This window comes from Hyla sarda, chromosome 12, assembly GCF_029499605.1.
Source record: "Hyla sarda isolate aHylSar1 chromosome 12, aHylSar1.hap1, whole genome shotgun sequence".
Lineage (NCBI taxonomy): Eukaryota > Metazoa > Chordata > Amphibia > Anura > Hylidae > Hyla > Hyla sarda.
In genome coordinates this window covers 56,850,405-56,874,627 of record NC_079200.1, presented here as the reverse complement: position 1 = coordinate 56,874,627, position 24,223 = coordinate 56,850,405, and the positions used below count along the sequence as shown (strand labels likewise).

General features: G+C 42.3%; 1 protein-coding gene and 1 long non-coding RNA gene across 4 annotated transcripts in view; one reads left to right on the top strand and one right to left on the bottom strand.

Moving 5' to 3' along the window:
- The window catches only part of LOC130296236 (uncharacterized), a 122,912-nt gene extending 101,833 nt beyond the window's left edge, over positions 1 to 21,079 (top strand). For all 3 annotated transcript variants that reach the window (XR_008849164.1, XR_008849165.1, XR_008849163.1), the window contains 2 exons: positions 19,325 to 19,504; positions 20,946 to 21,079. This is a non-coding gene — a long non-coding RNA (uncharacterized LOC130296236). The remainder of the gene's footprint in view (positions 1 to 19,324; positions 19,505 to 20,945) is intronic.
- CDH26 (cadherin 26) overlaps positions 1 to 24,223 on the bottom strand; it is a 109,364-nt gene that overhangs the window by 25,395 nt on the left and 59,746 nt on the right. Inside the window, exons 2-11 of the mRNA XM_056547568.1 lie at positions 23,896 to 23,952; positions 20,938 to 21,054; positions 19,293 to 19,451; positions 14,171 to 14,318; positions 12,394 to 12,560; positions 11,980 to 12,108; positions 11,177 to 11,362; positions 7,723 to 8,000; positions 5,288 to 5,430; positions 2,999 to 3,235 (exon numbers count right to left, since the gene is read on the bottom strand). Of these exons, the coding sequence (XP_056403543.1) occupies positions 2,999 to 3,235; positions 5,288 to 5,430; positions 7,723 to 8,000; positions 11,177 to 11,362; positions 11,980 to 12,108; positions 12,394 to 12,560; positions 14,171 to 14,318; positions 19,293 to 19,451; positions 20,938 to 21,054; positions 23,896 to 23,952 (1,621 nt within the window). The remainder of the gene's footprint in view (positions 1 to 2,998; positions 3,236 to 5,287; positions 5,431 to 7,722; positions 8,001 to 11,176; positions 11,363 to 11,979; positions 12,109 to 12,393; positions 12,561 to 14,170; positions 14,319 to 19,292; positions 19,452 to 20,937; positions 21,055 to 23,895; positions 23,953 to 24,223) is intronic.

The following is a 24,223-nucleotide window of genomic DNA, read 5'->3' as shown; positions in this document are numbered from 1 at the left end:
CACTTTTTAGGCTAAAATTTTTAGCCTAAAGTCTATGTGCGTGTTATACGCCGATACACCCCCAGGAAAGGCCGCTTCTCTCCCCCTGCCCGCTTCTCTCCCCCTGCCTTCCCTGGGGTCTAGAGCGCTGCTGCCGGCCCTTCTCTCCCCCTGGCTATCGGCGCCGCTGCCTGTTCTGTCCCCCTGACTATCGGTGCCGGCGCCCCACTGCCGGCGCCGATAGCCAGGGGGAGATAAGCGGCGCCGACAGCCAGGGGGAGAGAAGGGGCAGCGGCACCCATTGCCGGCGCCGCTGCCCCGTTGCCTCCCCCCATCCCTGGTGGCATAATTACCTGGGTGGGGTCCGCGCTGCTGCAGGCCTCCGGCGTGCGTCCCCTGCGTCGATGCTATGCACGGCGCACTGACGTCATGCGCCGCGCCGTGCAGCGCATAGCAACGACGCAGGGGACGCGCGCCGGAGGCCTGCAGCAGCGCGGACCCCACCCAGGTAATTATGCCACCGGGGATGGGGGGAGGCAACGGGGCAGCGGCGCCGGCAATGGGTGCCGCTGCCCCTTCTCTCCCCCTGGCTGTCGGCGCCGCTTCTCTCCCCCTGGCTATCGGCGCCGGCAATGGGGCTCCGGCACCGATAGTCAGGGGGACAGAACGGGCAGCGGCGCCGATAGCTAGGGGGAGAGAAGGGCCGGCAGCAGGGCTCTAGACCCCAGGGAAGGCAGGGGGAGAGAAGCGGGCAGCGACGGCCTCTCTTCCCCTGCCTTTCCTGGGGGTATATGGGGGTATACACGCGCACACACGCACCCTCATTTTATCATGGATAATTGGGTAAAAAACTTTTTTTACCCAATTATCCTTGGTAAAATGAGGGTGCGTGTTATAGGCCGGTGCGTGGTATACCCCGATAAATACGGTATATACACACATACATAGATTCACTTGCTCATATATATACACATATACATAGATTCACTTGCTCATATATATATATATATATATATATATATATATATATATATATATATATATACATATACATAGATTCACTTGCTCATATATATACACATATACATAGATTCCCTTGCTCATATATATATATATATATATACACACACACATAGATTCACTTGCTCATATATATATACACACATACATAGATTCACTTGCTCATATATACACATATACATAGATTCACTTGCTCATATATACACACACATACATACACACACACAGATTCACTTGCTCACATTATATACACATACATACATAGATTAACTTGCTCATATATATATATATATATACACACACACATACATATACATACATACACACATACATAGATTCACTTGCTCACATTATATACACACACATATACATACATACACATAGATTCACTTGCTCATATACACACACACACACACACACACATACACACATACATAGATTCACTTGCTTACATTATATACACACACATATACACACACACACACATACATACATAGATTCACCTGATCATATATATATATATATATATATATATATATATATATATATATATAAATATATACACACAAACATACATACATACATTCACTTGCTCACATATATAGGCACATAGAGATAGACACACACACAAACACACATATATACACCTCACACTGACATACAGTCACTCAATATATACACAGTCACTTACACTAAGGCCCCAGCCATCCCTCTCTGCACATACATAGAGATAAACACACACACACAAATATATATACATACACACACACTGACATACAATCACTCACATATATTTACAGTCACTTACAGTAAGGGCTGCATAGACTGGAGTCTGTGTCCGGACATGCTGTGGGCGGGGCATCTCTCTGCCTCCGCTGCTCCTATCTCCTCCGTGTGGAGAGAAGCAGAGAAATGGCAGATAATGACAGGGTGAGTGGCGCCCCCTTGCTGCAGGGAGGGCACAGCACCCTCCATTAAACCACATACAAATCTCTCCCTTTTTACTTCACCTGTCACCCTGAGTCTGCTGCTCTTTTTGTGAGGGCACTAGAGGGGCAGGGGCTCCAGTCCCCTTTCACTCCTATGTGTGCACGTCCCTGCGTACCGGCAGGACTGGTAGTGGATCCTCTAGACCAGAGAGGCGATGGCGCGGGTTGTACTGGAGGACCGGTTCTGAGTAGTTACTGGTCTTCACCAGAGCCCGTCGCAAAGCGGGATGGATTTGCTGCTGCGGTAACTACCAGGTCGTATCCCCCAGTAACAACTCGACCTCTCTGGCAGCTGATATGGCGTGGCACACAGGGAGTAGGCAACAGGCTAGGCAATATAACACAGTAGGGAACGCTTTCTCAAAGGCACAAGGGCACAAAGATCCGGCAAGGGCAGGAAGGGGCAGGTAACATTTATTGGGCGCGCTGGCCCTTTAAATTTACAGAAGGCGGTGCGCGCGCGCCCTAGAGAGCGGGGCCGCGTGCGCCGGGAGGCAGAGACTGACGGCGCAGGGAGCGGGGAGCCAGGTAAGACAGACAGGGACGCGGCACGTGAGCGGGGACCAGCCGCCACAGCAGCCGTGTCCCCGACACAAGGGAAACCGTGCTCCCGGTCAGGGCGTCTGACTGGGAGGCGACGGGATCCCGAGCAGGGAGGCCGGGGCAGCGGGCGCTCTGGTCCGGCGGAGGAGACCGGAGCGCACGTTGTGACAAGATATATCGCAACATAGGGATCACTAGGTCCATTGAAATTATTTCATTATTATTGTTATTATATCTTATGATTTTGTACAATTTTGTAATACTTTGTAGCCTGTACTGCACCTTGTCTTGTTTTTCATACATGTTTTTATATGTGTTTAAAATTTTATCCTTTAAAAAAAATTACTGAAAAAGAAAACTCACAAACAATTTGGTGCAAATTTACCACTGCAGACTTTGGTGCAGAATATCCACAGCATTCCAATTCAATATGTGTAGTTATGCCCTAAATTTAACACAAGACTTACCAGATCTGTGTTGGATGTCCCAGGTTTCCTTCACCCTTTTGGAATGATCGGCTGGAACCTCAAATTTAAATGGTCCAGAATACGGATCCAGATCTTTGTCCATAGCCTCAAGGGTGATCGGCTCGCCAAGTTGCTTCGCACATCTTTCAATGTATGGTGTAACCAACTCTGGGGTGTTGTCATTGACATCGGACAGATAGAGGAGAACTGTACCTGTTCCAGTTGCTGGAGGATCACCTGTATGCCATCAACCAATATAAGGGTTAAAAATAGTGAGAATTATTTGTAAGAAGGTTAAAAAACAATTAAAGTTCTTCCAATAGGCTGTGTCTGCCATTTTCTAGGCAATACATTGCGTAAAATGGTGGTAATTCTGTAAATCTGTAATTCTTTGGCTGTTGCAAAACTAGAATTCTTAGAATGCTGTGAGTTGTAGTTTTGCAACAGCTAGAGAGCCACAGATTAAAGTGTACCTGTCGTCAGCAAGACTTTTTATATAATGAAGAAAATACCATTATATAAGTATTTTTGGTGAAAAAATGCTGTCCCTGCAGCTATTGCCTGTGTGTCTCTATGAGAAGTCCAAATACAGGAAGTGAGGGCAGGACAAGCAGGGCTCTGTGCATGCTCCTGTCTTGTCAATCATTGGTGTATGAGCTGGGAGCATTTCATTTACAGTCTCACTGCACAGAGCCCTGCTTGCCCTCAGTGTAGAGAGCCCTGCTTGTCCTCAGTATACAGAGCCCTGCTTGTCCTCAGTGTACAGAGCCCTGCTTGTCCTCAGTGTACAGAGCCCTTCTTGTCCTCACTGTACAGAGCCCTGCTTGTCCTCAGTGCCCAGAGCCCTGATTGTCCTCAGTGTACAGAGCCCTGCTTGTCCTCAGTGTACAGAGCCCTGCTTGTCCTCAGTGTACAGAGCCCTGCTTGTCCTCAGTGTACAGAGCCCTGCTTGTCCTCAGTGTAAAGAGCCCTTCTTGTCCTCAGTGTACAGAGCCCTGTTTGTCCTCAGTGTACAGAGCCCTGCTTGTCCTCAGTGTACAGAGCCCTGCTTGTCCTCAGTGTACAGAGCCCTGCTTGTCCTCAGTTTACAGAGCCCTGCTTGTCCTCAGTGCACAGAGCCCTGCTTATCCTCAGTGTACAGAGCCCTGCATGCCCTCAGTGTACAGAGACCTGCTTGTCCTCAGTGTACAGAGCCCTGCTTATCCTCAGTGTACAGAGCCCTGCTTGTCCTCAGTGTACAGAGCCCCGCTTGTCCTCAGTGTACAGAGCCCCGCTTGTCCTCAGTGTACAGAGCCCTGTTTGTTCTCAGTGTACAGAGCCCTGCTTGTCACCACATTTCCTGTATTTGGTCTCCTCATAGTGACACACAGACAATAGCTGTAGGGACAAAAATATACACATTTAATTTTGAATAAAAATTTTAACCAATATATATTACAAATATACATATAATGGTATTATCTACATTACAGTATATCGAAAGTTTTGGGTGACGACAGGTACCCTTTAAAGACTAGTGTTGAGCGGCATAGGGCATATTCGAATTCGCGAATATTCGTGAATATATGGACGAATATTCGTCATATATTCGCAAATATTCGTGTTTTATTTTCGCATATGCAAATATTCGCGTGCGCGAAAAATTAACATATGCGAAAATTAGCATATACAAAACTTCGCATATACGAAAATTAGCATGCGCAAATATTCGCATATGCGAAAATTCGCACGCCAGTCTCACACAGTAGTATTAGAGCCTTCTTTACATTACACAAGCTGGAAGCAGAGAGGGATGATCACTGTGATGTTTACTATGAAAAAAAAAATTTATAAAAAAAAAAAAAAAAAAGAATATTCGTAATTACGAATATATAGTGCTATATTCGCGAATATTCGCTAATTCACGAATATACGATATTCGCGAATAAAATTCGTATTGCGCATATTCACGAGCAACACTATTAAAGACCACTGATATAAGCAATAATGATGTAAAGGGTATAAAGATGTAAGGGGTGCATATGCCTCATATTTATATCAGCTGTTAGGCATCACCTTTTTTCCATCTTTCCAAACTATTGTCTAGCTAAAAAACAGGTCAGACCTACTACAATAAAGTCTGTTGTTCTAAGAGCAGAGGTTAATTACACTGCCTAGGTTACCTACATTGCTGGCAATAGAACACAAAACTAGCACAATGCAAAAATTGTACTGTACTGTTATAATTGATCATACAAAACTGCTATAAAAATACATTGCAGAACAGATCCTACCGAGGGATGTGCTTACCGTCATCTACAGCAAGAACGACTATTTTGTATAAGGTCTGGTTAACAAAGGGAGATTCTCTGTCAAGCTCTTTTTTTGTTGTAAGACGTCCCGTAATTTCATCAATGGTCACCCAATCTGCAGGATCTTCAGCTATTTTATACCTGTCAGTCAAAAAAGATCACTGCATTTACTGATTCATAGTAGTTGACTGTAAATTTATTATTCCTCATAAACTATCAGGGTTTTCCATTGATCATGGTCATTGATAGGCCATCAATATTAGACTCAATGATATGAGTGTAGCTTCCTCTTCTTCAATGTCTGCCAGGCAGAGCGCCATCTATTTCATTGTGGCTGTGCATGGTATAACATCTCAGTCCCATTCACTTGAGCTGTGGTACCTGGCACACTCACTATGCTAGAGATAATAAACAAAGAAGAGGGCATGGCACTTACCCGGGCATAAAACACCCATTAAATGGCATTTTGACGTTTTTATTTATTCTCAGTGGACTTTAGATAAAAATAAATGCCCATTAAATGGTAAAACATAATTTGTTTTTTAACCAATTTGTATAAGATAAAATTTTACAAAAAAGGAACTTTTATTTTACAGCAATAAAAAATAGTCTGAAATAAAAACAGTGTGTAAACATAGCCTTACCTCGGTAACAAAAAAACTGCCTTTCTGCTTATGTGCCCGACGAAGCACAACACCTGTGCGAAACACGGCCGTGTATCGCCTACTGTACCCCCCCTGCACCAGTCCACCCCGTTACATGTTTGTAATATGTGAGTATTTCTAAATAAAGCTCAAGATTTGGTGAGTCGCCGATGTTTTTCCTTTTCATCTTTTTCTATATAAATACTTGCATTGCCCATATTACTGGCCAACAATATTGAAAATGAATGAATTCTAGAACTATACGAATATTTGGTAGATCAGTATGAATTCAACAAAATGGTTTAAGGAGCTGTTTTGGCACAGTATCAAAAATGTCCTTGAATTTACAGTGCTGGTGGATTTTCCAAGATGTTAGTTCATCAAGTCTATACTTATGGTTTACTTTGCAGACAGGAGGACTCTTATTAAAAGGGATTGGATGGTATAACAGGAAGGATTGCAGTTATTAAGACAGGGAAGGATACTTAACACACTTGAGTGATATGTACACGTATATATCTGACCATAAGTGTTTTATATTTGGGCAGAGCCACCACATGTGTAAATGGGATCCTGTAGCTGGAATGCATATTCAGCAGGCTGCAGGATATAAAGGGCCAAATTGTTACAACTTTTGAAAGTAAGCTACGGACTTTGGTCTTTATTTTTTCTCAAGTGAACACATACGGAAGTGAGACCAGGAGCCATCATTAAAGGGGTACTCCGGTGCTTACACATCTTTTCCCCTATCCAAAGGATAGGGGATAAGATGCCTGATCGTGGAAGACCCCCCGTGATCTTGCACGCGGCACCCTGTTTGTAATCAGTCCCTGGAGCGTGTTCGCTCCGGGTCTGATTACAGGCGACCACCGGGCCGGCGGCGTGTGACGCTATCATGCCCCCTCAATGCAAGCCTACGGGAGGGGGCGTGATAGCTGCCACGCCCCCTCCCGTAGGCTTGCATTGAGGGGCGGAGCGTGACGTCACACACCGCCGGCCCGGTGGTCACCTGTAATCAGACCCGGAGTGAACACGCTCTAGGGACTGATTACAAACGGGGTGCCGCGTGCAAGATCATGGGGGTCCCCAGCGGTGGGACTCCCGCGATCAGGAATCTTATCCCCTATCGTTTAAGGAACTGATTTGGTTGGGGAAAAAAAGGAGATTCCAAGACACCTTTTCCCATGCCGCAATAAAAGTCAGCGCCTTAGATGCTACAGAGAGGGTTAGGTGTTTGTAAAAGGGAGATTTGCATTGCAGCATCAATCATTCTTACCAAGTGGGCTTTTTATTAAAGTCTTTGGGGGAGCTTTATCAAAACCAGTGCTGAAGAAAAGTTGCCCAGTTGCCCATAGCAACCAGATTGCCCATAACAACCAACCAAACCTCTCATTTTTAACAAGGCCTCTGAAAGATGAAAGAAGCAATCTGATTGGTTGCTATGGGCAACTCAGCAACTTTTTCCTCTGGACAGGTTTTGATAAATCTCCCCCTTTATATTTCACGTTTGGCAATGTATAGGTAAATTGGTGTCTTCTTCCATAGTCAGTAACGATTGGATGGTGTCAAAATGTGTAGAAAGACAAGTGGAATAGTAACCCCAAGTTACTGAATTCATTTATACATTAACCGGAGGAATAACAGAGGAATAGCACAATCTGCTTCTGCTCTTCTATTGTTATATCATGGAAAAATTAAAACGGACATGTCATGAGAGCCGATCTGTCCTTCTTCTACCTATCTATCTATTCATCCATCTATCTCATACTATAAATATGTTTGACTGTACCTGATCTTATTTGGCACCTTATCATAATCGGTTGCATTAAACGTCGCCAGGACTGTCCCCGGTTTCAGACCTTCTTTTTCTCTTATGACTTTACTTGGAGGAGAGAAAACTGGAGCGTCATTGGAGTCTATGACAGTGATGCTGATGGTTGCATTATTCTGGGTTACTTTTTTGTCCATCCTCAGTTTGTTACTTGATGCTTGACATGAAAAGTACGGCTCTTCATTCTCCACCGCTATAACAACTGTTTTGGTCGGAGTTCCTTCAAAATCCAGAGGCTAAAAAATTATGAAGACAAACAGTTGTCAAACTCCAGGCAATAATAACTCATTGGAAATCTATCAAAAGTTTATGGGTAGATGATATTAATTCTATAAGATTATGTTCACAAGCAGCAGATTGCAAATTGGTGCCATAATTAGGGGGGTTTATTTCAGCAAGCACATGGGTTTCTGTGAGTTCTGTTTAGACAACTGCAGAAGTTTCTGCAAATATCAGTTGTGTGTGAATAGGATGAAAAGCACAAGAATCAAGTTTATTAAGGGTTAATATTATTCATTGGCTGAAAAAAATCCAACACAGATGATTGTACTTTCCCTCTATCACCCAGGGTCAGCATCTTAGGCCTGGTGCTGAGGATTTTGGTGGGCCTTTGGTTGACCCTCAGTGACTGCAGGCTGCACACTAGAACAACACGGCAGATCAAAGTGTAGCATATGTACACAGTGACTTCACCAGCAATATAGTGATCGCAGATCTGGAGTATGATACAATATATTGCTCAGGATCAGCACAGGATAAGTAATGTAATGTATGTACACAGTGACTTCACCAGCAATATAGTGATCGCAGCTCTGGAGTATGATACAACATATTGCTCAGGATCAGTACAGGATAAGTAATGTAATGTATGTACACAGTGACTTCACCAGAAATATAGTGAGTACAGCTCTGGAGAATAATACAACATATTGCTCAGGATCAGCACATGATAAGTAATGTAATGTATGTACACAGTGACTTCACCAGCAATATAGTAAGTACAGTTCTGGAGTATAATACAGGATATAACTCAGGATCAGTACAGGATAAGTAATGTATTGTATGTACACAGTGACCTCACCAGCAGAATAGTGAGTGCAGCTCTGGAGTATGATACAACATATTGCTCAGGATCAGTACAGGATAAGTAATGTAATGTATGTACACAGTGACTTCACCAGCAATATAGTGATCGCAGCTCTGGAGTATGATACAACATATTGCTCAGGATCAGTACAGGATAAGTAATGTAATGTATGTACACAGTGACCTCACCAGCAGAATAGTGAGTGCAGCTCTGGAGTATAATACAGGATATAACTCAGGATCAGTACAGGATAAGTAATATAATATATGTTCACAGTGACTCCACTAGCAGAATTGCAAGTGCAGTTCTCAATTATAACACAGGATGTAACTCAGGATCAGTACAGGATAAGGAATATAATGTATGTACACAGTGGCTCCACCAGCAGCATAGTAATTGCAGCTCTAGAGTATGATACCAGATGTAACTGAGGATCAGTACAGGATAAGTAGTGTAATGCAGTATTTCTCAAGCACGGTCCTCAAGTACCCCAGACAGGTGATGTTTTCAGGATTTCCTTTCACAGGTGATATAATTATGATCAGTGCATGAGGCATCACCACAATCATGTCTCCTGTGAAAGACTAGGGAAATCCTGAAAACATGACCTGTTGGGGGTACTTGAGGACCACGCTTGAGAAACACTGATGTAATGTATGTACACAGTGACCCCACCAGCAGAATAGTGAGTACAGCTCTGGGGTATAATACAGGATGTAACTCAGGATCAGTACAGGATAAGTAATGTAATGTATCTACACAGTGACATCACCAGCAGAATAGTGAGTACAGCTCTGGGGTATAATACAGGATGTAACTCAGGATCAGTACATGATGAGTAATGTAATGTATGTACACAGTGACCTCACCAGCAGAATAGTGAGTACAGCTCTGGGGTATAATACAGGAAGTAACTCAGGATCAGTACAGGATAAGTAATGTATGTATGGCATGATATGTATGTAGTTTTGCAACAGCTGGGATGCCCTAGGTCAGGGAACACTGGTCTATGATATAGAAAGGGTTTTTGTAGAGTAAATTTAGATTGAAATAGTAAAGCAGTAAAAAAAAAAAAAATATATATATATATATATATGTGTGTGTGTGTGTGTGTGTGAAAGGTTGGCACAACCTGGATTTATGGGAGGAGCCGATAGCCTTCGCTATTTAAGGGTAAGAAGGGGCAGGTCACTCATCGTTGGCGATCGTTTCTCCCACCCACACCACCCTCTTTTACATATTTCTCAATAACATTGTCCATGACTGGGGTATGCCCTCTTTTAGGTATACCCCCGACGGCGGCTCGGGCACACCACAAGCCGCAGTTAGCTTAGGTTCCCAGGGTGGTTTTGGGTCAGGTACACATTCTGTTCCAGGCGGTAGGATCCGACCATAAATATATATATATATATATATATATATATATATATATATGTATATATATATATATATATATATATATATATATATATATATATACACATTAAACCTGGTTTGAAACTTTATTATGGCAATTAACTAAAAGGTGAAAAAAAAAAGTTACCAGAAATGTTACTAATGAAAATAAAAACTGTTCAGTATGTTATTTTAATAAATGCTGGGGAGGGGAGAACATAATTTGAAGAAATGTCTTTCCTAAAGTTTGGGCTACTCATAACTTTCACTACAATAGCTACACATGGCACGTTTTACACCTTTCCTTCAGCCAGATGTTTGTATTTAAAAATAGTTACTGTGAAATGTAAATGCTGTACAATAGTTCCCAATTGGAAACAAACTTGGGGACGATAAATGCATGTGTGGCACGTCTGCTACCAATAGGCACCAACAGCATTGCTCTTAAAGCATCAGAGCAGAATTAAAGTGGCGGACACAGCCCTAAAGTGTACTTGGGGGACTAGCCCAGCCTGCTCCTGATTCAAAAAAATACCGGTAGTCTATTTGCCATGTGACTGTGCGTGCACTGCTAGGCTGGGTTTATTTTCAGGTAGGGGCTTGGAGCTGCAGCTCTATCAGCCACTACTTTAAGCTCACCCTGCTGTCACCCAAAAGTCATTTAATATCTAGGGTTAAGGTCCCGGGGGTCAGCCGCCCCTTTAAGTTGTGCCTCTGCACAATTTGAACTTCCCGTACCTCAATGCAGGGTGTAGAGTGGGGCAATGTTATCGGGACCTTATGTGGTAGATTGGGCCCCCTTAGGGACAATGCATGACTGCCATCTTTGCATTATCTATAGCTGTCACCCCGCCCCGGCTATTCCCCACCCGGGCCAAGATTGTTTAGCAAATGTTTGTCTATCAATATAAAGACCCTGTAGATCGTTACCTTTATAATACTGAAAATTCCTTCATTGGTTTGTGGATCCGTCACTATGTTGTAATTTTCATTATGATTTCCAGATAATATCTTGTACTTGGCTTTCCAAGCCGGCGTTTTTGGCGAATCCTTGTCTTCAACTTTTAACCGTACAGAGTCATTCTTGACTTCTCCCTCTCGAACACTTAGATCATACTAAAAGGAAAGATCAGGCAGAGCTATGATCTCCTATAGTTTTATTATATCTTCATAAAATATATTACATATCATTATATATCTAGGATCTTTATAAGGGTTGGAGATCTGTTTTGCTGTTACAGAATTCCAAACACCCTGCTTATATACACACATGCCATTAAAGGGGTTTCCTGGTAAGTTTATAAAATGTACTTAAAGCTGAAACTTGGGTAAAAAAGGGAGGGAAAAACTTATCCCTAAATTCCCCATTGTACCATTGTCCCCCACTGGAACTGCTGCAATTACATCAAATACATTGTTCACATGATGCTGCAGCCGATCACTGACCTCAGTGGGCTTTTCCATCTTGTACGTGTACGGCACATCTATGGCACGTGAAGAAGCGTATGTTATGTCATTGCCTCACTTGGTGAACACCTAACCGATGGCGGGCTAGACTGGTGGTGATTTTATTGATTAAAGTGTTTTCCTTTCTTTTTTTTCACCATTTCCAGCTTGTATTAATTTTTATAAAAATTACTGGAAAAAACGACTAAAGTGTACCGGCCTCTGTCCGGGCAGTCCGCAAAAATTACACTGTGTGAACATGGCCTAATTTGGAATTTAGTACTTACTTTGCTGGTGGTAAACACAGGCATGTTGTTATTCCCATCCTCAATACGGATAATAATAGTAGCTGTGCTTGCCATGGGTTCAGCTCCTTGGTCTCGAGCCCCTACGATAAGCCGGATGAGGTTTGCATTCTGAATAAAAAAATTTAACAAAATGAACTTAAAAGTCAACAGCACCTTGTTCAGAAAGCAAATAGGGCTGTGCATGCAGTTCTCTATAGTCGGTGGCTGGGGACACTGCTGTGCATGCAGAAACTTGGAAAGGGCCACAGTTATGGTCAGTCGCTTTCTGAGTCAGGAGACCCCTTATCCAATAAGACGAAAAGAACCCATTATTATTATTATGCTGAGCATAACTTAAACTAGACCCAGATTTTTTTTTATAAAAGGAAAGTTAAAATAAATAGGACAACAAACCATAAAATTTAAGCAGCCTTTTCCGAAGATCAATCCAGTGTTAGCATCTATACTAAATTTCATATTAGGAAGGTCAGGAATCTGGTTAACCAAAAAATAGGAAACTTTAGAATTCGGGGTGTCTTCCTTGTCTTGATCTACTGCTGTAACCTGAAGTATTGCATTATCTGCAAGAAACAAGAAAGTTTATTGGTAAATTTTACGGCCTTAATCCCACAAAAAATAGAAGGCGGGGCCCAGGCTCCTTACAGGACACTGTGCTCAGCCTATCACCGGCCGAGGCGGGACATTGCTGCGGCCGGCGATACATTTACTGCATTGTGACGATCCATGCACACGGAAGCAGGAAGAAGAACGGATCGGAGGACCGAAGACCGATAGCAGCACAACAGGGGAGCAACGGAAAGTGAGTTAAGGTTTGTTTTCGTTTTGTTTGTTTTTTTGCAGCCCGGGCAAAATAGGAAGAAAAGCGGTGCTGGAGTAATCCTTTAACACAGCTGTGCCTACCTAATGCTGGGTTACATTGGGGGCTGCCACACCACTCACAGCACCTTTGACAATACTAGGAGCACTACTAATCCCAGCAGACAAACCCCTGAATGGTGACAACAGTAAAAGTGGAAGTAGCTAGCTTCTCATACTCAAAATCAGTATAGCTGCAACATTTATTTTTTTTCTTGAAAAGAAAAAAGAAAGAAAAAAAAGTGCTGAAAAGTGTTGAGGGGAAGAAGCTAGCCTCTTTTCATAGCTGGGAAGTGTAAATAAATGATGAGGGGAAGTAACTAGCTTCTCCTCATAACCTGGTTTTAATAGAAATTAATATAGCTGAAGTTACAAGAGTAAGCGTATTGCTACTGGAAAAGGAGAAGGAATAAGCATTCTAGGTAAGTATATAAGAATGGTGACATCAGTGAGGGGGCAGTAGCTAGCTTCTCCTCATACTAGAAATTAATATGGCTGCATTTACAAGCTTTAGGACTTGGTAATTTAAATAACGTTTAGTATAGATGAAAATAATAAAGATTTTTTTTTTTTTTACATGTTGTTTTTACTGTAAAAGGGGGAGGAAAAAGGATTGCTGGGAATTGTACATGAATGATGAGGTCCATAAGGAGGGAAGTAGTTAGCTTCTCCTCATAACTTGGCTGAATAGAACTCAATATAGCTGCAGTTGAATAGTGTTAGCAAGAAAAGGAAGAAGGAACGTGTGTATAGAAGTATACAAGCATGATGATGTCAATAAGGGGGAGGAAGTAGCTAGCTTTTCCTCACAACTTGTGTTAATAGAAATACATATAGATGTAATAACACTAGTTAGCATTGTGCTACTGGAAAAAAAAAGAGAAGGAACAAGTAACGGAAAGTGAAGAGAATGAGAAGGGAATATATGAATAATAACATCAGAGAGGGGGAAGTAGCTAGCTTCACCTCATAACAAAAATCCATATACCCCCACTTACAAGCTTTTGCTTTTATATTATTGAGGAAAGGAGAAGGAAGAGGTAATACTGGCAGTCATCAATGAGACCCCGACCGTTCAAAAATGTGTCTCTGTGACATGTTTTTTCAAATAACAGGGACACTAACTTTTCTAAAACTGGAAAAGGAAGAAGGAAGAAGTATTGCTAGAAAATGAACATGAATGATGACCTCCATAAGTAGGAAGGTAGGGAGCGTCTCCTTATAACTGGTTTCAATAGAAACCAATATAGCTTAAGCCTGAGATGTACAGTAAGTGTATAAAAAAGACAATCAATCATACTGTTTTATAACTCACCCAAATTGGCTGTTTCTTTTACCGTAACCTCATATGTCTTGTTATCAAATGTCGGGGCATTATCATTTAGATCCTTTACTTCTACATTAAAGATAAGGGACCTGTCCAAAATTTTCCCAGTGGTTCTGTCTGCAACATCAAAGCGGATCTATATGTAAAGAAAAGAAAAGAAAATTAAGCTGGTTATGATGTGTAGTTTAAAATCTATCGGGAACATTTATCATCGTTGCTTTGGTAAGCGAGTTCTGTAGGCCTTTTTTTCTTGCTTTTGGTTTTGCTTATGTGTGAAATATTTATCATACAAGCACAGGGGGTTGATAAATTTGGCTCACATAAGTAGAAAACAATAAATAACTTTTGAATACCATTTTTGTTAGCACACATAAACAAAAACCAATAAATGACTCCAGACCACCACTTTGTAACCCCAGCTCCTCTTCTCTGTAAAAAATGTGTGAAATATATATATATATATATATATATATATATATATATATATATATATATATAGACAAAGAATATTATCGCGGTGGGATGGTCCAAGCTATTTGACCGCCGGCGGAGACAAATTTGCGAGCTAAGTGCCTCACTATTTCATAGTTTCACATCTGCATCTATTACACCATAGCTGTATAGCTCTCCATGTTTTAACTGCATTTTCATGTTTCACCTATATCCTTGTGCTGGCAGTGTGCTGCTGCATTCTTCTGTTGCTATACATATACACATATATATATATATATATATATATATATATATATATATATATATATATACATACAATTATAATTTTTTTTCTTTAACCCCTTTAGGACACAGGGTTTTTTATTTTTGAAATTTAGTTTTTTTTTCTCCTCACCTTCTTAAAATCAAACGCTTTCAACGCTTATATATAGGTCTTGTTTTTTGCACTACCAATTTTATGACATCAATCATTTCACCACAAGATCTATGGCGAAACAAAAAAAATTGTATTTGTGGGACAAAAATGGAAAAAAAAAAAACTACAATTTTTTTCTTTTAGGACCTTCCATTTCTACCCAGTGCACTTTTTGGTAAAAAATGACACATTCTATGTATTTTGTAGGTCCATACAGTTGAAATGATATCAAACTTAGGCTTCTTTCACACTGCCGTTGTGATACAACAGTGTGACGTCCGTGGGGGAACCCGGGGAGAATAGCAGGAGAAAAAATACATCATGCAACGTTTTTTTTCCTCTCGTTATGCCCGTCAAAAAAAACAACGGCGTCCTACAGACCCCATAATAGTGAATGGCATCAGTCGGGACCCGTTGTTTCCCATTGTGCCCCGTCAAAAATAACATCTGTTAAGACACAAAAAAAAAGTGGCTGATGGACATTTGCGGCAGTGGAAAAGGGGCCTTATATAGGTTTGATTTTGTTTTACTTTAAAAAAAATATATTTTATATATATATATATATATATATATATATATATATATATATATATATAACTATTTATATGAAAATTAGCATGTTTAAAATTGTCCTCTTCTGACCCCTCTAACTTTTTTATTTTTCCCTATACGGAAATGTGTGAGGGCTCATTTTTTCATCACAGGAGTTGTAGTTTAGAAACAGCAAGACTCCAGCTGTTGCTAAATCACAACTTATATCTTTCCCAGACAGCCAAAGGCTGCCTGGAAATGATGGGGGTTGTAGTTTAGCAACAGCTGGAGGCTCCCTGTTTGGAAACACTGGTTTATGAGCGTTTTCCCTAAGAGAGGGCACCATAAATGTACTAACCAATTTTCCATGTTTTTTTTCCTTATAATTTCAGATCCGTGTATGCAGAGGACTTTGGTAGACTACGTCGATGACCAACGTTTTTTTTTTATATTAATAAAATGGTTAACGAGGGCTTGTGGGGGAGTGTTTTTTTGGAATAAAAGTTTTTAAAAAGTGTAGTGTTTTTTATTTTATTTACTTTACAGGCTTAGTAGTGGAAGCTGTCTTATAGACGGAATCCGTTACTAAGCTGGGGCTTAGCATTAGCCCCCAAAACAGCTAGCGCTAACCCACAATTACTACCCCGGTACCCACCGTCACAGGGGTGCAGGGAAGAGCCGGTACCAACAGGCCTGAAATGTCAAAAATGGTGCTCCTGGGCCTAGGCAGTAACAGGCTGGCGTTGTTTAGGCTGGGGAGGGCCAGTAACAATGGTCCTCGCCCACCCTGGTAACGTCAGGCTTTTTCTGCTTGGTTGGTATCTAGCTGAGAATGAAAATATGGGGAACCCTCACACATATTTTGCTTAAATAATAAAAAACAAACAAACGCATAGGGTTCCCCTATTTTTATTCTCAGCCAAATACCAACCAAACAGAAGCAACCTGACATTACCAGGGTGGGCGAGGACCATTGTTACTGGCCCTCCCCAGGGTAAATAACGCCAGCCTGTTACCGCCTAGACCCAGGAGTGCCATTTTTGACACTCCGACCTGTTGGTAACAGCTCTTCCCGACACCCCTGTGGTGGTGGGTATCGGGGAAATAATTTAGGGTTAGCGCTAGCTGTTTTTGTGGCGAACGCTAAGCCCGGCTTAGTAAAGGGCTCAGTCTATCAGACAGCTTCCAAACAAAGCCTGTAAAGTAAATTGGAAAAAAAACAACACTTTTTAAAAACTTTTATTCCAAAAAATACTCCCCACAAGCCCTTGTTAACCATTTCATTAATTTTAAACAAACAAAAACCTGCTGGTCATCGACGTAGTCCACCGATTCTGAAGAAGTCCTCTGCATACACGGATCTGAAATGAGAAGAAAAAAACATGGAAAATTGGTTAGTACATTTATGGTGACCTCCCTTAGGGAAAATGCCCATAAACCAGTGTTTCCAAATAGGGAGCCTCCAGTTGTTGCTAAACCACAACTCCCATAATTTCCAGACAGCCTTTGGCTGTCTGGGAAAGATATAACTTGTAATTTAGCAACAGCTGGAGTCTCGCTGTTTCTAAACTACAACTCCTGTCATGGTAGTTATATTTTAGCAACAGCTGAAGGCACCCCGTTCTTAAACTACAACTCCCATCATGGGAGTTGTAGTTTAGCAAAAGCTGGAGGCACCAGCCGCTCGCCAGCGACCTGCCTGCACCTGCAACCCGCCCGCTAGCTGTTGCAAGACTACAACTCCCAGCATGCCCTAGCAGTGAGGACATACTGGGAATTGTAGTCGCAATGGCTAATGGGCCGGTGGTAGTTGTGGGCGGGTGGCTAGGTTGCGGAGCCGGCCGGCTCCCAGGAATATGAAACTACACTGTCATTTCATATTTCCCGGGCGGTGACATGACTGGCTGGTTGGTCTCGGCCAATCACGGCACCCCCCGGAAAATATGAAATTACAGTGTAGTTCAGTATTTCTGGCTCCGCTGCCCTGGCCCCTCAACTCCGCTCATGACCATGCTGCTCATGTCCCCCCCCTCCCTCAGCTAATGTCCCCCACTTCTCTCCCCCCACCTCTCATTCCACTCATGTCTGCCTCCACTCTCCACATTTCCCACCCACCGGCTACCTAAGCTGTTACAGGACTACAACTCCCAGCATGCCCTTTCAGTGAGGACATGCTGGGAGTTGTAGTTGCAACAGCTGGTAGTTGCAGCTTGGAGGGTTGCCGATGAGCGGAGCTGGCCGTCTTCCAGAAATATGAAACTACACTGTAATTTCATATTTCCTGGCCTGGGCTGTGATTGGCTGGTCGGATTTGGCCAATCACAGCCCAGGCCAGGAAATGTGAAATGACAGTATAGTTTCATATCCCTGGCAGCCGTCCGGCTCCGCTCCTCGGCCACCTACAACTTCCAACCATTGCAGCTACAACTCCCAGGATATCCTCACTGAAAGTTATAGTCGCAATGGTTAGCACACTGCTGGTGGTTGCAGGCAGGTTGCTGAGGAACGGAGCCATCCTGCTCCCAGGGATATGAAACTACACTGTAATGTCATATTTCCCAGCCTAGGCTGTGATTGGCCGAAACCGACTAGCCAATCATAGCCCAGGCGGGAAATATGAAATTACAGTGCAGTTTAATGTTTCTGGGAGCCTGCTGGCTCCGCTGCCCCGGCCTGTCATCTCCCTGCCGCCACTCATCTGTCCCCCGCTGCTGCCGCTCATCTCTTCCCCCCCCCCCCACAGCTCATCTCCCCCCCCGCTGCCACCGCTCATCTCTTCCCCTCCGCCAACGCTCATCTGTTCCCCGTTGCCGCCTCTCATCTCTCCCTGCCGCCGCTCATATCCCCCTGCCACTGCTCATCTCCTTCCACCCCCGACGCTCATCTCCTTCCACCACCGCCGCTCATCTCCCCCCACCGCTGCCACCGCTCAGCGGTGGGGGGAGATGAGCGGCGGTGGAGGTGGAAGGAGATGAGTGGCGGCGGTGGGATGGGTGGGGGGGGGTTCAATGAGTGGCGGCGGTGGGATGGGTGGGTGGGGTTCAATGAGTGGCGGCGGTGGAATGGGCGGGGGGGGTTTCAATGAGCGGCGGCGACTTTTTACATTTGCTCACTTACGGGAGTTTTGTACTCAGACCTGGAGCAGACTTGCGACTTTTTGAAGGGGGCTTGCGACTTTTTTTTAGCCTACGTGCTACTTTTGCACATCGTAAATACCTGACCACTGCCAAGTGAAAACTGAAATTTGCTTAGGCAAGGCCTAAAAGTCGCACAAAAAAGTGCTTAGGCGCATGTGCGACTTTTTGTGCGACTTTTGTAAGCCAAAAAATGGCTCTAAATACCTTGATAAATGTCCCCCTATGTTAGCAAGTTACAATATATTGGTTTGATATGGCACCATGTATTACTTTATACTGTTCATCCGTTTCTCAATAAAGGGCACCCTGCTTTACAGTGCTATGGGAAACTACAGTATTCTTCATTGGATACGTGAGAAACCCTACATTTCCAAGTTTCACTAATGAATATATAACACCTGTGACTATACCTATAAACTAGGTGAGCTGGGTATTCTACCTGGACACACAAAACATGTCTGTGCTTGGAGAGAATGCTCCATTGTTTGCTCTGTGTCATGAAGCTATATAATGGCACAAAGCCTGGGGCCAGTATATTGGAGGACATATAAGAGACTAGGTTTCTCATACTTACAATAAAAAGGGATGTCTGTTCTCTGTCAATAGGACGGTTCACGAAAACCTGACCGGTGACATCATTGATCTGGAACAGGCCAATTTCTGGGGCTTCATCCACTCCAGGCCCGCTGATAAGATACCGGATGGAGTGGTTCTGTGATCTGTCATTGAAGAGCTGCAAACATAAAACAATGAAACAACTTTGGGCTAGTTACAGATCCACTATAGGTAGGTGGCCATAGTTCTATTGATTTTGCCAAAAATAAGGTACACATTCCCATGTATGAAGATTTGCAGTTAAACCACTTATACTTATCTATCATCACATCTGATCTCTTTGCTTCAAGCTGTATTCATTCAAGTGGTGTCATAGCTGTACATAGTTAAAGGGGTACTCCGGTGAAAACCTTTTTTCTTTTAAATCAACTGGTGGCAGAAAGTTAAACATATTTGTAAATTACTTCTATTAAAAAAATCTTAATCCTTCCTGTACTTATTAGCTGCTGAATACTACAAAGGAAATTCTGTTCTTTTTGGAATGTTCTCTGATGACATCACGAGCACAGTTCTCTCTGCTGACGTTATAATAATAATAACGCTTTATTTATTGTTGTCCTTAGTGGGATTTGAACCCAAGTCCCCAGCACTGCTAACCACTGAGCCACCATGCTGCCCTTAGCATACATCTGCTATGCATGGTTGCTAAAATGGACAGAGATATCAGCAGAGAGCACTGTGCTCGTGATGTCATCAGTGTTCCAAAAAGAAAGGAATTTCCTCTGTAGCATTCAGCAGCTAAGAAGTACTGGAAGGATTCAAAAAAATTTAATAGTAGTCATTTACAAATATGTTTAACTTTCTGCCACCAGTTGATTTAAAAGAAAAAAGGTTTTCACCGGAGTACCCCTTTAAAGAGTTACAGAGGTGATGAGAATATAGACATTGGATGTGTTTCAGCAAATATGCAATTAAAGGGGTTATCCAGGAAAATTATATATGGCTCCAGAAAGTTAAACAGATTTGTAAATTACTTCTATTAAAAAAATCTTAATCCTTTCAGTATTTTTGAGCTGCTGAAGTTGAGTTGTTCTTTTCTGATGTCAGCAGAGAGCGCTGTTGCCAGAATGAAAAGAACAACTCAACTTCAGCAGCTGATAATTATTGGAAGGATCAAGATTTTTTAATAGAAGTAATTTACAAATCTGTTTAACTTTCTGGAGCCAGATGATCTATATATAAAGTTTTCTCCTGGAATACCCCTTTAATAAAGGCATATTGCCAAAATGCATCTGTATACTTGTTATGTGAAACAACTTGACGCTGGCGAGTGCCAGGAGCTTCTCTATACTCTTTACTTTGGAAATGCCCCCTCCTCTTGCACTTTGTCATACATTTCCAGTAGAAATAACAGAGGAGTGGCGCAACTCAGAGTACTAATAAAGATTGTTCCCTATGGTGTGACATCCAAATACAGATAGTTAAAACAACAGTACATTACACATATCTGGAATATATACTAACACCCTGCCACATCATAGCATGTACTATATATATATATATATATATATATATATATATATATATATATACAGTATGGATCATAAATGCATCTGTTGTGTGACAAAGAATATTACGTGCAAAAAAGTAAGTGTGATTCTTACATCTCCAGCATATTTTGGAAAGGGTCCTGGGTCATTCTCCTGTAGTACTATTGTGGTCAGGACCCATCTTCTCTTGGAACGTCGCAGTGGGCGAAGGCTGTCTGGTGTATCTACATGCTGTATAGAAAAAATAACAGCTATCAATTCCCCATAACTAAGACCGACAAAGTGAATAAGGGATTCATAAGGTGCATTGTCTTCCCTTGCAATGCTATAAAATGAACACTAGGTGGAGTGCTTACTTGCAGCTTTCTGACCATTTCCTGCGTATGTCCAGGGTGCTGAACATCATTAATGTAAGAGGGGTTTTTGTCTGCTGCAAGCAAAGGGATTTCTACAAACCCCATTCAGATGAGCAAGCCAGTTGCAAAATGTTCATGAATATACCCTAAGTCTATAAAACAGATTTGGCATAGCTCCTGTAAAAATGGATGTGTAAAGAGGGGCATATGGGAGAGAAAGAAGACAAAACTTGAATAAATAAACCACGAATATGAATTGATTATACATTGGAGTGCTGCTGTCTTTTCTTTAGATAGAAAGATAAATAGATATGAGAGAGAGAGAGAGAGAGAGAGAGAGAGAGAGATTGACAGCCAATACGGATGGTGAAACCAGTGGAACATGGTGGTGGCAGCATCATGCTCTGGGGTTCTTTTTCTGCAGCGGAACAGTGAAACTGATCAGGATTGAGGGAAAGCTGAACAGAGCAATGTAGGGAAATCCCTAATGAAGACCTGATCCAGCATGCTCTGGACCTCAGACTGGGCTGAAGGTTCACCTTTTAACAAGACAATGACCCTAAGAACATAAGCCATAAGGAGAAAAGAGCTGCCTGTAGAGCCAGGACTCCTCCCACAGCTGGCCGCCACAAAAAACTAAGTAATCGGGGGAGAAGGACCTTGGTAAGAACTCAATGGTTGAAAAGTCTGATTTCTAATGATCCTGAGTGAGATCCAGGGGGAGAATTATTATTTTTTTTTTTTTGAAAAAAAAAAGAATAGGTAGATAGATAGATATGAGGTAGATAGATATGAGGTAGATAGATAGATATGAGATAGCAAAAGAAAATTCGGGCAGCACTGTGCACAAGTATGGTAGGTGCTTGCCAGAGAGAGACTTGGTCCAAAAGGAAAGTCCCCAAATAAGCAAAACTGAAGAAGATGGCAGCACTCAGGTATCCAGGTGAAAAAATAATGTGGCTTTATTCACATTATATGAGATAGATATAAGATAGATATGAGAGATAGATATGAGGTAGGTAGATAGATTTGAGATAGATAGATAGATAGGTAGACAGACAGATAGATAGATATAAGATAGAGATGAGAGATAGATATGAGATAGATAGATAGATAGATAGATACGAGGTAGGTAGATAGATAGATAGATAGATAGATAGATAGGTAGACAGACAGATAGATGAAAGATAGATAGATATAAGATAGAGATGAGAAATAGATATGAGATAGATAGATAGATAGATACGAGGTAGATAGATAGATAGATACGAGGTAGGTAGATAGATAGATAGATAGATAGATCCGAGGTAGGTAGATAGATAGATAGATAGATAGATAGATATGAGATAGATAGAGAGATACGGTGTAGGTAGAGATAGATAGATATATAAGCGGGCTAAGGGACAGACAGACAAACAGATTTTGGATCCATGTTAGGTGATGTATTTTTGCCCATCTCTTGGGCTATAAAACAGACTTTTTACTGCTCCAAAAATGTGCAAAAATTAGCATGTTTTACTATTAAATTCTACTGCACTCAATACTAAAACAATTGATAATGCACACACATTAATTTTATGGCCATAAAAACTGATTGACATGCTCTTTTTTGGGCTGAATGAAAGACATCTGTTTTTTTTATTTATTAATATTTCCAGCCATTCAAAAAAGGTCAGTTTTCCACACAAAAAATGGGCTCAAAATGCTAGCTGTAAACAGTGTGTAAACATGGCCTTAGGCTACATGGAGAGGCACTGACATATACACATTCCCAAAATCTGCAGCAGCAGCGAGAAATAAGCAGCATATCCCTCGCTCACCATACACACAAGGCCTTCCGACGGCAGCCCTATGTGTGCAGTCAGTTTTGGAGGCGGAGCTGCGCATCACAGACACGCTGGCACACGGCCCCGCCTCCAAAACTCACTACACACATAGGGCTGCCATCGGATATGCAGCGTATTTCCCGCTGCTGCTGCAGATTTTGCGCAGTATGAAATATAATGCGTATACGCCAAGTGAGAAAAATGACAGCAAAAAAAAAATGGCGCAAAAATGATTGATGGCTGCCCCAGCTGGATCTATGCATTAAACGGGTCCAGAAGCAGATGCCTGGTTACTGCAGATCACCTCACTACTTGGAAGGACTTAAAAGAGTACTGTGGTGCAGGAACACTTATCCCCTATAGGGGATACATGTCAGATTCCGGGGGGCTTAGACCACTGGGCCCCGCCCCACGATCTCCTGCACAGTGTCCCCGCAGTCCCCAAGGAAGCACAAACCAGAAGACCCCCTCCATGTATCTCTCTGGGAGAGCCAGAAATACAGCGTTCCGGTTTCTCACTCTCTCCCATAGAGATACATGGAGGGGGCATTCCGGCCCTGTTCCCGGGGACTACCGGGATGCTGTGGGCATGCAGAAGATGTGTAAGGGTCCCAGTGGTCAGACCCACAACAACCCCCCCCCCCACACACACACTCCCCCACCCACGATCAAACATTTTTCTCCGAAAAAATTATTACAAAATAAAAATAAACTTTAAAATATTTAAAAAAAAATCTTCTCATAATAAAAATGTAAATCTTCCCCGATACCTCTGTGTAAATGATGCACTGTGTGGCCTTAATTTAATGAGTTAATATAGGTGCGGTTGAGCCTGCTGATAACCCCTCATTCACACCCAACAATGTATATCGCTATATTTGGTTACATACCCGCCGCCGGCGTCTCTGCACCGCTTTATGTGGCTGGTCTCCAAGGGAAGTGATCACCTGATAATGAAACAGAATCAGATTAGAAGTTAATTAAAACAAGTCGTTAGATTAAGAAATGATTCTGCACGGTTTTATCTGGATCTACATGAAGACATTAATGGTAATTACATGCTCATTCCAGTCTACTCCAGACATGAACCTAATATTTTCTAGGAAATTCTCACCTTTTCTTAGTAGAGGAGCGGTTACTTGAGATGACTATATAAATGCAGTGTGTGTGTTAGCTATACAAAGATTGAAGTCAACATATCTGTAATGCACTGCCTCT